This window comes from Pezoporus occidentalis, unplaced genomic scaffold (assembly GCF_034315485.1).
Source record: "Pezoporus occidentalis ecotype Australia unplaced genomic scaffold, CSIRO_AGI_Poc_V1 ctg98, whole genome shotgun sequence".
Taxonomy (NCBI): domain Eukaryota; kingdom Metazoa; phylum Chordata; class Aves; order Psittaciformes; family Psittacidae; genus Pezoporus; species Pezoporus occidentalis.
Genome location: NW_026916347.1, coordinates 2,069,410 through 2,086,695, shown reverse-complemented (window position 1 = coordinate 2,086,695; position 17,286 = coordinate 2,069,410). Strand labels below are relative to the sequence as shown.

Below are 17,286 nucleotides of genomic sequence, written 5' to 3'. Positions count from 1 at the left end.
GTGCTAACCTGCTAGCTAGCAGGAAATATTGCTGCCTGTTCTGTTGGGTGCTGTCAGTGTTCCCATTCTTAAAACATGCTGGTATAGAGAATTTATGCAGACCAGGTTTATCCTTCAGAATTCCTTGGTGCATGTGCAGTTCCCTTCTCTTTCCTTTTTGCCAGTGAAAGAGCACTGACTGATCTGGCAGTGCAAAAGAAGTAACAATCTTTATAAAATAGCAAACTTCTTAAAAGCCCTAAGCTTTTTGGTCTTACGAGTTCTGAGAGGGGATGAGACAGAGTGCTCCTTCATGAACACGTCTAGTTTTCCAGTCCACTTGGGTTCCTTGTTGGGGGTTTTGATGCATATTTTGCTATGGTTCATAGTGAATTTCATTTCAGATTCTTTCAGGCTGGCTTAAGTTCTTTGGCCGTAGATGTGCTCTGCAGCTGAAAGGTTCTTTTTAGTAATTCCTTTGCTACTTGGGTATTCCTTCATCAATCTCTTCGCACTTTCTGCATGAAAGACTTTCTGTGTGGTTGGTCTGGGGGCTGCTTTTGTTTGGTTAGTTTTGATTTTTGTTTTTAAACAGAATGTCTTGCCTATAGGTAAATATCTATAAGCAAACTTTCTGCCCTTCAGGTAAGGACCAAAAGGTATTTTACCCTATATATATAGCCAGTTTCTAACAGCAGTCATACCTAGTCTGGGAGTGAAATTGTACTAATCTATGTTGGGTTTCAGACTCATGAAGTGGCCTTTGGGAGTGCATTTGTTCTCGCAGAAGCTTAATAATGTTGAGTAAATATTTGTACAAACAGTTTCATCATTCAGACTGTCAGAACTTTTTTGTGCAAGCCTACCTGCTTTGGTACATGTAGTCTGGTATCTCAGCCACTGCAGAAAATATGGGTTACTAGATAAACATATGCAAAGTTGATTGCCTCCCCGCTTTTCCTTCAGTTGGTCAGTAAGGTTACAGAACTGCTTCCAGTGTAATGCATGTATGGCTTCTCCTAGGAAAAGAAAAAAAATATGGGTTTCCAGACTTTTTTTTTGTCTTAGAATTTCACCCCTTCCCCCCCCCCCCCAATATCTGATGGGTGAGCATGAATGATTTTGCAGACCAAATTTTTATTTTGGCTGAAAGAAAAACAAACCAAGGAAAGTAAGTAGAACATGGCACATGTTCTGAAACAGACAGATGTAGTTTTATTAAATAGAAGTAATAAAGCACAACCTGCTCTTGTAGTAATGTTTCTGAATGTAGTAAGTCTCCTCCAGGTCACAGAATGTTAGCAGGCATGTGGCTGTGTATCACCCTTTAGTTTCTGTACAGGTTGCTATTTTGTTTGGCTTGAGAGAACTAAAAGCCCTTGCCAGTTTCTTGTAACCAATACCTTTTTAGTTGCCTAAATACATCCCATCACCAGTCACTTCTGCCTTCAATTTCCTTGCTAATTGTGTTTCAAGATGCTAAATTCTCAGACTGTGTTGAGGAAGTGTCTTGGTTTCATTTGTGCTTACTGACTGTGGCATCTTAGCAGTCAAATCCAAACAGAAATACAAATATGTAAGGGACACAGAAAACAAATCTAAACCAAGTATTTTATCACCTACTGCATTTTCTTTCACCAAATTGTACCTCTTTCTATGACTTTTGTGTTTAAGCACATCCATTTGTGAGGCAAATCTATTTAATTAAATGGAACAACTGAAAACCTTGTTTATAGTATGTGAAACCACTTCCCTTTGCGGCTAGTACTTTAAACAAAAACTGTATCAGAAATAATATAGTGTCACTGTCACTAGACTGAAGAAACACTAGAGCAAAGTGCCTTCACTGTAGGGCAGTTTGTCAGCCAGAATCAATTTTAATGACTGTATTGATTTAAGATAACTGCCTACAAAAGTTCAAAAGATTACAACTTTAATTGATATTGAATTGCATTGACTTGATTGATTTCCATGCCTCTGATTTATTGATTGCTCAAATCCGTAGTGGTGTTTGGAGCTGTGAGTGAGAGGAAAGTGGTAAAGACTGAATAATGTTGCCAGGCAAGACTAAGCTCAGGAAGGGGGATGGTATAGGTAGGGAAGAAGTTGTCTCTGTTATGTGCATGCTGAGGGTAGGAAATAGATATGATGAGAAAACGGGAATATGTATGTTGCTTGGAGGCAGGTCAAAGTTGCAGAGAAACTCTTGTAGAACTGTATGGTGCCCTGTTAATAGGGCAAGGAAGAGAAGTGGAGAAAGAGTAGCTTTAGACAGCACTGAATTGGGATGGGAATAGGGATTGCTAAATCCATTAGGAATGGCAGCATGGCTGTTTGATTTGATCTATCTACTGATTATTATAATCTTTGAGTTTACTATTATTGAAATGCCAGCTTAGTGTGGGGGTTTGGGTGGGAAGCTTATTTAGTGCAGCTCAGGAAGTTGCACAGTGAGCATTGATTGTCACTCACTGCCTTTCCTTATATTCCTCTTCCCATATTCATCTAGATACGAGTACTTCTATATGCCAGTGTCACTTCCAGTCACAGGAGTATTTTCAACACCTGCAATTCTGATTTTTGCCATCTAATGACGCGTCATGCCAAAAAAACAGGCTTGTCTCATTGTTAGTGCCACCAATGGGGCAGCAAGGATATGGGTCTGCATGGTCTGTTGTAATCTTGCTGTGCTGTAATTGCCTTGTTTCCCTGCTACTGGCTATGTCACATAGTCGGTATTTTAGTATTGCTGTGCTGTGTAAAAGAATCCTAAACTTTTATCCAAGGAGAGGTTGAATCTTTTCTACATTGATTTTGCTTTAGAACTTAATGTGTATGGAATTTATAATTGATTAATGAAAATGTAAAGAGCAGAACCAAACTGTGTGGCATTATTGAAAAGGCATTACTGGATCAGAGCTCTAGAGCATGTAAAGTATTTGATGAGTTGTTGTGAGTCTGATTTATTGATTTGTTTTCTTCCTTATGCTCTGCTGATTCCATAATTCTGTTAAATGGATGAGCACTAAGAATACATATCTACTTTTAAGAATCAAGGGCTTGATGTACTGAATCAGATTATAAAAGGAGCTGTTTTGATCCCAGTAGCATGAAAAATGTGCTGCTTTAAAGGCAGGCTGTGCTCATCCGTGAAAGTCTTCTTCTGACCTCTATGCAATTATTGTATTACGTGAAGCATGCAATATAAACATCAATGTTCTTAATAGCCATAAATAATTCGTCCTCCTAAAAATTTCTATCTGATCCATGCTGTTGATTTACAGATGAGGTTGCTAAGTAGCTCCCTAATTAAATTAACTATTACAGTCATGACTAGAAACTCTAAGGAAATGGAAAGCTAAACATGAAGAATTAACCACCATAGTGATTGACTAAGACATGGTGCTGCTTAAGATAAAAACATGCAGATGTCTGTTCTTCAGTGACTCATTATGAAAGCATTAATTCTGCACTTTAATAAGTAATTAGTAGGTAGAGCTGTACAAATAATACCAAAGGTTGTGTGCAGGGGAGATACAAAATAGCATATTTTGGGTTATTCCAAAGCTGGATATTTGATGTCTTTTGTGAGGTCTGTGCCAGCATAAATGCTAAAATAAAGGTAAGTTCCACTTAAATAAATCTGATTTCTTTTTAGAGGAAGGGGTGAGGCAGGAGATGGTTTATATCACTATATGCAAGTAAGGAAGACTAGAAACTGCTGGGAGTTGCACACTTAATCTGGAGACTGCTGAGGAGCTCACTGTAGTATGGACTTTGATATTATTAGACTAACAGGTTAAGTTAATAGCCAAGATGCTGGCTAAGAAACATTATAGTTTTGTTTTGAAAAGCAGATTCTTGGGATATTCTTGTAGTAATGTATGTTGTAACGTGAATCTGGGATGGTTTAAACCAGATTGCTGCTTGGACCTTGCTGTAAAATGTGGCCTGTGATGAGGCAGAGGTGGTTCCTTTAGCTAAATCCTTATGAGCCTCTACAATTGAGATTTTAATGTGAAGTTTTCTTACTACATGCGCATGAAATAGGATCCTCCATTTCTTGGCAGTTACAGGGGATGGGGAAGGAGGTGAAGTTGTTCTGGTATTTTCTGTAATAATCTGCTAGAGGGCACTGTGTTGCTAGAAAGGGATATATTCAGGTATAAGGCTCTTCACTTCTTGGTGGAAAGTGGTTCTTCTTACGTTTTGCTGGAATAAAAATGCCTGTCTGTGAGACGTCAGGCTATAGTGAGTAAGATTAGGGAATAAGCCTGATTTTAAGGTGAATTCTATGTTAATATTTTTTAATTATTGTTTTGGCTATGTAAAAATCAGAATTGCAAAGCACCCGGTTACTTGGGCAAATCTGAAGTTTGCTGATAAACTTCACTAATGTAGGACCAATACTGTATATGAGCTCAGGTTAAATTCAGCAAGGCATTTTAACCAAAAGAGAAGTGTAATTCTGAAAAAGCTGTGATACTGTATCAGTGCTGCTTACAACATTTGAAGTTTCTAATTCAGTTTTAATATGAGACTAAAAACAAAATAAAAACTTAATTTCTAACAGCATTAAATAGTTACAGGGTGAAACCTAATTTCTCTTGATTGAGGCACAAGGCAAACCTATTATTAATCTGTTGAGAATAGCAGAACCTAGCTTATCGGTTCAAAGAAATATGGGTAGGAGGAATCCCTTCAGCCCATCAGACAGGGTTTTCACTGAAAATTAGGACTAACAAAGTAATGCCATCTTCTGTCTATAAAACCAGGAAGTTGTCAGAGGCCAGACTGAGAGCCTACTGGATCATTAAAAGAGAGGCGAGTGGATTTTTAAGCTGGAGTGGAGTATATGTTACAAGACAAGTGGAGATTGCTGTCATTGAGACTTTTTGGTAATGGATGATGTGCTACCATTCAGATCTGCCCGCCCCTGTCAGAAATGTTTAGTGCATGAAAGTGCTGGGCTTCTATTTCTTTACAAAGCAGAACATGATGCCCTGGCTGTCAGGTCATGGGGAACTTCAAAATAGATTTTTATCATGAACACCACTATGATTTCTCTTACTGAATTACACTGAGAAGGCTCTTCAAGGATCTGAACTCAGTACTTTATATCTGCCTCTCCTTCTACTGCAGCTTGCTTCATGGAAGAGAAGAAATAGGCTCAAATTTAATGTTGTCATTGTGATATTTTTTTTTAAAGATGTTTTATTCCCCAACCACCACATCTATTTTATTTTTCTTTCTTTGGCATATGCTGTCAGTCGCATTGCTCTGTGGTGAGGAACCAGGGTTAGAAACCAGAGCCAGGTGGTAATACCAAGGCAAGATATTTTAATTGTCTGACCTCGAAAGAAGCAAAGCTACACAGCATGTTGAGAGGCAGAGGATTGCCCTTTGTTACAGGCTGAATTAGCTGTAGTGTATCAGGGATGTCTGAATAAGAAGTTTGCCTGTTTTTTAGGTGCTAACATAAAAATTCAATGATGTAGATTTGCTGGTACTGGCCTGTAAACTGTACCTGTGTGTTCAAGTGGGCAATTACAAAATTTCTACATTGATTGTGGAATGTAGAAAATAGGAAGGAACAGGATCGTGTTGGCAGCAGTGAAGGAAAATGGCATGAGGTATTAATTATAAGATACTTCGTAAATCCAAAGGAAGTAGAGGTGGAAAAGACCCATGAAGTTATCTAACCTATCTGTTCTAGAGGACTAGCTTGCTGCCTGCAATATATAATCATTATCTGCTACTCTAGACTAGTTTACAATGCCCCAAAGCTTCAGTTCTCTTACTGCAGGATTGTGAGAGGAGAAGAGGAAGAAAACTAGCATTATTTTCTTCTTCTGAAGTCTTTCCTGAGATTCACATGTTTTTTCTATCTTGAGTTTTTTGTTGTTTTTTTTTTTTTTTTAATTTTTATTGTGTTTTTCTGCTTCAGTGTCAGAAAGCCCTGAAGAGCGAGGTGACTTTAAGCATTCTGGATAGTACGGTATGGAGTGAGAATATCTTCTTATACTCTCTCCTTCCTTCTTTTCTGTTTCTCCCTTACCACACTTAGACATTCTTGCTGGGTACATCTCCCTTTAGGAGACAGCAATGTCATTATTCCCATGTAGAACTGGAAGGCAGTAATGACTTATCATAAAAAAGGGTAGCATGAGCAGTGAAACCTTGATGAAGGTATTCTGTCACTTAGAAGGTTACTGGAGTGAGTAGCACCAAAATGTTACTGTTTGACTATCAAGAACTTGAATGTACAACTTGAAAAACAGGTACCTATTCAAAGAGTGAGCATGCATGTAATGTTCTCTCCATGTCTGAGAAGAAAGTCTGGAACAGTTATTTAGTCTTTCTGTATGTTCTTACACTTATTTCTTTGTTTCATTTGCTCTGTAATTGCTTTTTCAGCCCGGTCAAAGAGTTTGGTGATGGGTGAACAGATTGGGCCTCCCCCCAGACCTTCTTCTCCAAACCCTCAAGAACGTGTGCTGAAGTGTGGCTGGCTGAAGAAACAGAGGAGCATTATGAAGAACTGGCAGCAGCGGTGGTTTGTGTTGCGTGGGGACCAGCTCTTCTATTACAAGGATGAAGAAGAAACTAAACCTCAGGTATGACTAGAGAACTGTAGGGTGTCTTGCTTGTGACTTCTATGTGGGTCATAGTCACTGCTTTGATTGACAGCTCACTTCAGTTGCACTCTATCCTAGCCAAAACCATACACACTTAAAGAGGCTCAATGGCAAGAGGCATTGCAGGGAGACTTGGGTACTACCCAGGTAAGTGGTACAGCTTGGGAAAAGATTAGAAGGTGTTTCTTTACCCATTAGGGAACACTGACCTTCAAACCTTACTATGGTCATCTGTGAAACTGGAGTTTGACAGTGTCATGGTTTAAAACCAGGCAGAGGGCTCGTTCGCTTCCCCCCCCCCCCGCTTCTTTCCCTCCCCCTACTCCCGGAGGGACGGAGAAGAGAATCGAAAAGAATGCAACTCCCACGGGTTGAGATAAGAACAGTTTAGTAACTAAGGTATAACACAAATCACTGCTGCTGCCACCAATAATAATAATGATAAAGGAAATAACACAGGAAGAGAATACATCACTTCACCACCAGCCAACTGGTAACTCCCCCCCCAGCCCAACCAAGCTCTGACTGATACCTCCTCCAACCCTGCAGTCTCCTAGTCCTTCTGGCTAACTCCCAGTTACATCCTGGGCATGATGTGCTGGGTATGGAATACCTCTTTGGCTAGCTTGGGTCAGGTGTCCTGTCTCTGCTTCCTCCCGGCTTCCCCTCCTCCCTGGCAGAGCATGAGGCTCACAAAGTCCTTGGCCAAACCAGAACATTGCTATCAGCTCTGTTCCCAGGCCAAAAGTCAAAACACAGCACTGCACCAGCTACCAAGAGGGAGAAACATGACTGCTACTGCTGAACCCAGGACAGACAGAAAGAGCTATGGAATCCTAGATTATTGAGGCAGGAGTGAAAAACCTTGCTCAGTCAGCTGGGCCTCATTATCTCCCAACTATCCAATATTAAACCAAGAGATGAGCCAGCCACTTAGGGCTAGCTTGTGTGGGTAGAGTATGTAGGTTTTGTTATATGCCATCATGTAGAACTTGAGGATGGGCTGTGTAATATGTGGTTTAGTGTGTTTTATATGCACCTGGGAATGATTGCTTTTCTATGCAAATTTTGAGGAGAAAGAATGTTTTGTGCTGTCTGTGTCTGGGAGAAGTGTGAGTCTGATAGTGAAAAATAATTTAGTAGACTGGGGAAAAATGTCTATAGTGGGGGAAAAACAAACTGTCTGAAGTCAAAACTTCTCTACTTTATGCAGCATGAATGAAAGAACACTTTTCCTGGTGGAAACAGGTTAAGTCCTGTTGTGCAGTACAAATTAAACAGTGTCATAGAGCCATCCCAAAGTAGACTGCAGGAAGAAAACCTGCAGAGGAAAGAGTGTCAGAATGATAAGGACCTAGCAATGAGAGAAGAGGTTGGCCAGTGGCTAGACAGCCTGCTAGCAACCATTACTTAACAACCACTAAATGATAACTGAGTAAATTGAACCGCAGTAGGGCTGCTTAAAATTTAGTAATTTGAATTTAATTTAAAGTTTAGATCAGCTATATTGGTTTGTCCACAGGACAGCAAATGTGTGCAGGGAAGCTTACCAAAGCACATTTATTCTTGCAAATGATTTAGGAGATTCTAATTAACTATGTACTGAGTAGCTGTAGAACAGTTTGCAGGTCATAAAGAGTAACAGGAGGTCACCATGCAACTTTCCTATGGGCATGTAACTTTTTGCTAGTGAATATTTTAAACAGTTTTAATGAAGTGAATATTGCACAAGTATGTCTCAAGCCAAGTATTAATGGATTTTTTTTTTAATAACTTCCTGCTGCTTCACATGCCTTTTTGCAAGCTTGTTACTATTCTAGTACCAACTTCTTACAATTAAAAGTGGTTCCCTAGAACAAGTTATAAAAAAAGGACAGTGCTCCTGAACCTAGGGGAAATGCAGAGCTGAGCATATTGTAGTTGGCAGTCTAGACTTGGCACTAGATTCAGGATTAATTTCTGCTTCTCTGACAATTCTACATATACAGCACTTAAGGTGATGAGGTGTGTTGCAGGATGGGATAAAGCTTACAGCTGAGGTGAAGAATTTCTTATTCAGGTTCTTCAACATGCTTGTAAAATATTATTGCAGTATCTGAGCTAAGGTTTTTCCTAGCTGATGTAGTATATTATCCAGCGTATTTCATGTATTCATTGTTTTGACTGTCAGGCCTTTAACCAGGGTGATTGAACAGAGGGAATATAATTGAATAAGACAGATAAAGTCCCTCTACTGCTGCATCCTGATGAGTCAGTACAAGTATTACAGGGTGACAGACAGCCTGTGTAATATCACAATCCACACACTTGTTATAGCCTATTATTACTGCTTGACGCAGCTGTGTGCTTAACTGCCACACCTAAATCTCACTGTAGAGTGAGAATGGAAATGAGTTTTCCCCTGTGAGCCTGACACGCACATGGTAAGTGCATGAGGATGTTAGTTAGCTGCATCTTGCTCTTACCTAATCAGGGATTTGATCCATCATTAGGGATAACCTGCTGTGTAAAGGCTAGAAAGACTCGAACTTGATGATGTACCTGCTGTTGCTCAGGACTCTGCAAGCAACAACTGGATTTTGCACTTTGAAGAGAAGTACCTTATTTTCCTAGGGAATACATAAGGAGAGCTGGCCACTTCTGAATTGTACCAGTGAACATGATGAGGAAGGAGCTGCCTCAGATAGTCATGTTGGAAAGAGTTTCTTTAACCCTGTCTCTTTCGGGGAGCAGGGTTGTCATACATTTATCGCTGAGGGAAACAATTTTGTATAGGATGGTGCACAACCATGCTCTGACTATTCTAACAGGTGCAAATTAGGATTCATAATGGCTTAGACTAGGATTGCACGTATCCCGCATGTGAGATGTACTTTCGGAACCTATAGATTGCTGTTGGTTGGGATTCTCTGGAATGAAGGGACAGTAGTACAAGTGTGGGCACATATCTTAGAAAGACAGCTGTGACATTTGAGGCTGGTAATAGAAATTAACTGGATGTTAACCCCCATTTTCAAGAAGGGGAAAATGGATGACCCGGGGAATTACAGTCTCACCTCTGTGCCTGGCAAAACCTTGGAGCAGATTCTCCTGGAAGGCATGCTAAGGCACATGAAAATCAACAAGGTGCTTGGTGACAGCCAGCATGGCTTCACTAAGGGGAAATCCTGTCTGACCAATTTGGTAGCCTTCTATGACAGGGCTACAGAACTGATGGCCAGGGGTAGAGCAGCTGATGTCGTCTACCTGGACTTGTATAAAGTGTTTGACACTGTCCCACAAGACATCTTTGTATCTAAATTGGAGAGACATCAATGTGATGGAAGGACAACTCGGTGGATAAAGAGCTGGCTGGCTGGATGCACACAGAGTTGTGGTCAATGGCTCAATGTCCATCTGGAGACCAGGAATGAGTGGTGTCCCTCAGGGATCAGTATTGGGACTGGTCTTGTTTAACATCTTTGTTGGTGACATGGACAGTGGGATTGAGTGCGCCCTCAGCAAGTTTGCTGATGACACCAAGCTGTGTGGTTTGGTTGATACGCTGGAGGGAAGGAACGCCATCCAGAGGGACCTTGACACGCTTGTGAGGTGGGCTGATGCCAACCTCATGAAGTTTAACCATGTCAAATGCAAGGTCCTACACCTGGGTTGGAGCAATCCCAGGCAGAGCTACAGGTTGGGCAGAGAAGAGATTCAGAGCAGCCCTGCAGAGAAGGACTTGGGGGTGTTGGTCAATGAGAAATTGAACACGAGCTGGCTTCAGTGTGCACTTGCAGCCCAGAAAGCCAACTGTATCCTGGGCTGCATCAAAAGGAGCGTGACCAGCAGGTCGAAGGAGGTGATCCTGCCCCTCTACTCTGCTCTCATGAGACCTCACCTGGAGTATTGTGTGCAGTTCTGGTGTCCTCAACATAAAAAGGACATGGAACTGTTGGAACAAGTCCAGAGGAGGACCATGAGGATGATCAGGGGACTGGATCCCCTCCTGTATGAAGACAGGCTGAGGAAGTTGTGGCTGTTCAGCCTGGAGAAGAGAAGGCTGCGTGGAGACCTCATAGCAGCCTTCCAGTATCTGAAGGGGGGCTATAGGGGTGCTGTAGTGATCACTGTAGATCACTGCAGTGACAGGACAAGGGGTAACGGGTTAAAACTTAGCGGAAGTTTAGATTGGATATAAGGCGGAAATTCTTTCCTGTGAGGGTGGTGAGGCACTGGAATGGGTTGCCCAGGGAGGTTGTGAATGCTCCATCCCTGGCAGTGTTCAAGACCAGGTTGGACAAGGCCTTGGGTGATATGGTTTAGTGTGAGGTGTCCCTGCCCATGGCAGGGGGGTTGGAACTTGATGTTCTTAAGGTCCTTTCCAACCCTAAGTATTCTATGATTCTATGTTAGGCAATATCTCGTAATAACAGGACGTTTTGGCATTTTACCCTCTTCTCCAAGACTTCTGTGTGAGCCTACACCTACTGACATTTTTTGTCAGTAAAATCTATCTCATGAGGTTTTTAAGGTCTGCTATTCACAAAATGTTCCCCCAAACAAAATCCAGTTCCAGTAATGTTAGAAACTTTTCAAGTTTTTTTTTTTTTCCTAAAAAAGGAATTGTGACAAAACTGGACTGTCAGATAAATTCAGGTGGAATCTTAATAAACTAAAGGTTTGGTGTAGTGGTGGGCTTTTCTGTTTGGTTTTGTTGTGGATTTTTGTGGGAAGGGGGATGTTTGTTTTTTGGGGGGGATTTTTGTTTTTTTGATGAGGAAATCTGAACGTGTCAAGAACACAGGAGAAATGAATGTTGAGGGGAGAGTTATTTTTTCTCTCATAATCTTCATTCACTTTTTCCTTTCTTTTGGAAAATTATAAGGTAAGCAGAATGTTAATATTGCTCTGAGCTTGGGTTTCCTTAAGTTATTTTGCTCTCTGTTCCTGGCCTGAGACATGAGGACCTAAGACAGTGATTAACTCAGTTTATCAGTTAATTAATTGTTCTGCTAAGATCAGTTGAACCATGGAGGGTCTATCTTCAGCCTGCTAAGAGGCAATTTGTCTTCCATCTTGTCCATCGTCTGAGACTAAGGCCAAGTCTGGTTGTTGGTTAGCTTGGGCTGTTTGATCCTTAGAATTTGGGTTCAGAAAGCTGTTGCAGAAATTTTGTTCAATGTTCAGCTAAAATAAAGAAATTAATGTAGCTAGTTCATCATCCTTGCCCTGGGATTCAGAAATACATATCTGAGGGCAGATCTGAGCCCCACTATTCTTTCTCTCCCATCTTGTAAGCAGTTGTAACAGTGCCTGATATGCTGTGTTAAAGGTAATGGTATGAGAATTAGGATGATCAGGGTTCTGGCACCAGCTGTGTTTGTTCAGGGACTTAGTCAAGAAAAGGAAGCTTTCTGTTCATGTTTCCTTTGTCACAGCTTTTCTTTTCTAAGCCCTGGCTCTCCAGAGCCTGATTCAGTGAAGAAAGTCTCAATTGGTCTTCTTACAGTAATAACTTTAAGGTATGAATGCCTGTGCTCTTAAGACTTTCCCTCAAAGCACCAATGCCCCAAAAGGGTACAAGGTGATTCTATCATCCAAAACTGGATTTGGACCTTCAACTTACTGGAAGGTCTGTAAAATATTGCCTTTTCCTTGAGTGCTCAGCCACCTCAGGCTCCCAAAGCCTGAGGGAGGGAGGAATAACCTAGTCATGAACTGAAGTTTATTTCTGGGGTATGCTTTGGCATATATCAAGTTAGACCTTGGAGAATTTAAACTGATTTAATCCATCATTAATTTACTTCCCAAGCAAGACTGCTAATGCAGTCTGAGCGGCTGTTGGACAAGGGTACATCAATCTGTTTGAAGTTAGTAATATCTTTTTACCAGTGACGGCAACTGCCAGAATTGATACACTCTTCCTGATAATACGAACTGGGTGTTTTTCTATCTTTTCAGAGTATTTAGAGTTTTCCACAGTGTGCTAAACAGATTGGACAGCTGTGAGCTAGGTACTATGATACCCTCTGGAGAAGTCTCCTGTCCCCTAAAAGGACAGGATAAAAGAGCCAGCACAATCCGCTGCCATGTGCAGAGAGGAATGCTCAAGGAGGTGTTTGGAAGATGGCGCTCCTTTTGATGCAGCCCAGGGTACGGTTGGCTTTCTGGGCTGCGAGTGCACACTGACTGCTCTTGTTCATTTTCTAATCAACCAACACCCCCAAGTCCTTCTCTGTAGGGCTGCTCTGAATCTCTTCTCTGCCCAACCTGTAGCTATGCCTGGGATTACTCTGACCCAGGTGTAGGACCTTGGACTTGGCATGGTTAAAATTCATAAGGCTGGCATCAGCCCACCTCACAAGTGTGTCAAGGTCCCTCTGGATGGCATTCCTTCCCTCCAGTGTATCAACCAAACCACACAGCTTGGTGTCATCAGCAAACTTGCTGAGGGTGCACTCAATCCCACTGTCCATGTCAGCGACAAAGACGTTAAACAAGACCAGTCCCAATACTGATCCCTGAGGGGCGCCACTCATTACTGGTCTCCAGCCGGACATTGAGCCATTGACCACAACTCTTTGTGTGTGGCCATCCAGCCAGTTCTTTATCCACTGAGTGGCCCATCCATCAAATTGATGTCTCTCCAATTTGGAGAGAAGGATGCTGTGTGGGACAGTGTCGAACACTTTGCACAAGTCCAGGTAGATGACATCAACTGCTCTACCCCTGTCCATCAGTTCTGTAGCCCCATCATAGAAGGCCACCAAATTGGTCAGACAGGATTTCCTCTTAGTGCAGCCATGCTGGCTGTCACCAAGCGCCTTGTTGATTTTCATGTGCCTTAGCATGCCTTCCAGGAGAATCTGCTCCAAGGTTTTGCCAGGCACAGAGGTGAGAGTGACTGGTCTGTAGTTCCCTGGGTCATCCATTTTCCCCTTCTTGAAAATGGGGGTTATATTTCCTTTTTTCCAGTCATTGGGAACTTCACCTGACTGCCAGGATTTCTCAAATATGCTGGACAGCGGCTTAGCAACTTCATTCTCCAGCTCCTTCAGGACCCACGGATGGATTTCATCAGGTTCCATGGACTTGTGCACATTCAGGTTCTTAAGATGGTCTCGAACCAGATCCTCTCCTACAGTGGACCTAGGGTCTTCATTCTCACAGTCCCTGTGTCTGCCTTCCAAGACTTGGGTGGTTTGGTCAGAGCCTTTGCCAGTGAAGACTGAGGCAAAGAAGTCATTCAGAACCTCAGCCTTCTCCAAATCCTGTGTAGCCGGTTCTCCTGAGAGCTTCCTGAGGGGGCCTGTGTTGTCCCTAGTTTGTTTTTTATTTGCTATGGACCTGTAGAATCCCTTCCCATTATCCTTAACATCCCTAGCCAAGTTTAATTCTGACTAGGCCTTGGCTTTCCTAACCTGGTCCCTAGCTTCCCAGACAACATCCCTGTACTCTTCCTAGGCTGCCTTTCCTTGCTTCTGCTTATTATAAGCCTCTTTTTTCAATTGAATTTTCTTCAGGAGCTCCTTATCCATCCAAGGAGGTCTCCTGGCCCTCCTGCTGCACTCCCTTCTAGTTGGGATGCAATGCTCCTGAGCTTGTAGCAGGTGATCCTTGAATATCAACCAAGAGTCTTGGGCCCCCCTGCCCTTTAGGGCTATACCCAGTGGAACCTTCCTAAGCAGGTTCCTGAAGAGGCCAAAGTCTGCTCTTTTGAAATCCAGGGCAGTGAGCTTGCTGCAAGCTCTTCTCACTGTCCTGAGGATCTCCAATTTGACCATTGATCTTGCTTAGAAGCTGGGAATTCATAGTGGAGGTTACAGTGTGGAGAGGTACTTCTCTGCCCATCTGCCCTGTCCTCTTCTATCTCAGCCCTTTACAAGCTCCCCATTTGGTCTCATAACAGCTCTGCTCTGAAATGGTGGGCAGTGCTCCTTGTTTCCTTCAGCATATGAAACGGAAAAAGAATGCCATTCAGGTCTTAATCCTTCTCCTTCCTCTCTCCTGGAGCACAGCAGGTGTGCAAGTTGCAACATCTATGTTTAGTGCAGGGGCTGCAGCACGAAAGAATATAAATGTCTGCTTGGTGGGTCTGCAGACACTGCTATTTTGGGCTGTGCTGCCTATTGCAAAATGGGGCAGAGAGGAAGGTACTGCTAGATAGCATGTGAAGCTTAGTTTAGTATCTCTTTTGATTCCTTTTTTTTTTTTTTAATCTGTCTTCCATCTTTTTCCTTCTGTCGTGGTTTAAACCCAGTCAGGTAACTTGTTCACTCATTCCCAGTGAGTGGTGCTGAGCTGACAACAATCGAGGTCCGTGTCCCCCCCCCCCCACCGGGGTTCTCCCCTTCCCCACTCCCGGAGGAACGGGGAGGAGGATCAAGAGAGTGCAACTCCTACGGGTTGAGACAAGAACAGTCCAGCAACAAATCACCACCGCTACTATCAGCTACAACAATGATAAGGGAAAATAACAAGGAAAGAGAAGACGATACCACCGGCCAAGAAGGCGAGTTCCACCCCTGTCCTTCCGGGTAACTCCCAGGAACCCCTCACCCCGGGCATGACGTGCTGTGGTATGGAATACCTCCCCGGCTAGCCCGGGTCAGGCGCCCCGTCTCTGCTTCCTCACAGCTTCCCCTCCTCCCTGGCAGAGCATGAGCCTCACAGAGTCCTTGGTCAGGGTAAACATCACTTAGCAACAACCGAAAACATCGGCTTCACCAACACTGTTCTCAAACTGGAAGTCAAAACACAGCTTTTTGAACCCAGGACACCTTCTTATTGTATTTCCTGGTGAACAATAAATTTATGTGCTGAGTAGCATGCAACCTGGAGTATTTAATAGTCTTTCACTGTTTTCAGCATGCCTTGCTCACAGTTTGCTCTAGTTACCAGCATCAGGCAAATGTTAAGTTATGTGGAGAGAATGCACACAAAAATTTATCATGTTCACTTCCCTCTTCTCCTCTAGGATGCTTTGTGGAGCCAGCAGGTGCTGGTTTCAGCTCCTTGCAGAGTTTGGCTGAGTATCTCTGGTTGTCTTCTGAGTGGTCGTTTCTGTCATCGTTCACGCTTGTTTTTTCTTTTCAAATCTGTGTATGTCAAATGCATTATGCACAAATATACAATGTGGTACAGAACATCCAACCCCATCTCTTGCTGTTACACAAAGGACAGAATTTTAATTTTTAAATACAAGGAAACAATTGAGACAAAAATGTAAACACACAATTTCCTTAAAACCAAGGATATCTAAACTGAAGGCCTCAGTGAACAATGGCTTCACAGTTTCTATTTTTTTCTTTTATGATTATTTTTGCTTTTATATTCTGTAGGTGGAATAGCAGTAGTCCACATCATTGAACAGTCTGCATATATGCAGTGTGGGCAGAGTAATTTTGCTTCTGGAATTTTTATCATCTTTTGTTTTGTTTGTTTGGTTTTTTTTTTAAACATAGCAACACTGGAGGGGTGATGCAGATTGGTTGGATATAGAGTAGTATTTGTTGTTCTATAAGCTATGAATACTCAAATCTCCTATGCATGTTCAGAGTATTATTCTAGAGGAAAGCTCACTTTATCAGAAGTGCTCAGTGGGAGAGAAAAGATTGGTGAGGCAGGTGCATGGCCAGCTCAGTCTTTTTTTGCTCAAAAGGATGGAAAGGAGATGGGCTCTGTGGAAAACTGGGGTTTAAATTTGCTATGTCTGTTATGTTTATCTTACTTTTGCCATCCTCTCTGTAGCCTTTCCCCTTTCACTTGTGTTTGTGTCCCTTACAGGGCTTGATACTACTGCAAGGTAATCAGGTGAATGAGCTGCCACCTAATCCTGATGAACCAGGGAAACATCTCTTTGAAATTGCCCCAGGTAGGACAGCACTTCCTTGTGCTTTCAACATAACATCATCTCGTTCCCACTGGTTGTCATTAATGATAATTGAACTGTTCTGATCACTTCTAAACACTTTGATACACTAGCCTGATTATCTAGAGACTGGGAAACTGACAGACTACCTGGTGTTCTTTGGTTTGGGTGTAATGCTTCTGTGGTACCTCATAAAACTAGTAGTTGAGATGCACTGTGCTCCTTGATTTTCTGTTTGGAGGGGGCTCCTTGTCTGGAGTGCTATGTGGTCTCCCAGGCTGACAGCACAGCACAGAAGTAATGGAAAAAGGGTGTGCAGTATCTGGATGTATTTCATTTACATATACTAGTCCTCCCTAGTTCAACATGGAAAAAAAAGTTTCAAAGTATTTCACTTTTGGATAAACGGTTTAAGAGAATCAATGACCTGCCATGGAAGAGAGGTTGAAATTTTGTTAGGTAGGAAAACTAATGATCTATCACCACAGTCTCACTGTGAAATTCTTGAAGGCATTTTAGCTCCCATGTAGATGTGTCCTATGCACTGGCTTAGTATTTCTGAGGTATATATAGAGTTAAGTTCCCTGTTGCAGCACAGGACTATTTCTATTCACTTTAATCAGTCCTGATTGTGGCTGGGAGAGGACCATCTTTCTGTGTGTATTTCAGTGCAGGATATTTTGGAGATTGTTTCAGGTGGCAGGTTCTATAGAGAAGAAAGCTGTTGCACCACTACCAGTGTTAGACCAGAGGAGTGAGAAAGATGAACCAGGATAGTCGTAGAATCATAGAATAGTTAGGGCTGGAAAGGACCTT

The 17,286-nt window shown here is 42.3% G+C and overlaps 1 protein-coding gene across 4 annotated transcripts in view; it reads left to right on the top strand.

The window, feature by feature from the left end:
• The window catches only part of ARHGAP22 (Rho GTPase activating protein 22), a 157,361-nt gene that overhangs the window by 18,153 nt on the left and 121,922 nt on the right, over nucleotides 1-17,286 (top strand). For all 4 annotated transcript variants that reach the window (XM_062606653.1, XM_062606649.1, XM_062606652.1 and 1 more), the window contains exons 2-3: nucleotides 6,397-6,596; nucleotides 16,386-16,473. In XM_062606653.1, the coding sequence (XP_062462637.1) occupies nucleotides 6,417-6,596; nucleotides 16,386-16,473 (268 nt within the window). In that variant the 5' untranslated portion in view covers nucleotides 6,397-6,416. The remainder of the gene's footprint in view (nucleotides 1-6,396; nucleotides 6,597-16,385; nucleotides 16,474-17,286) is intronic.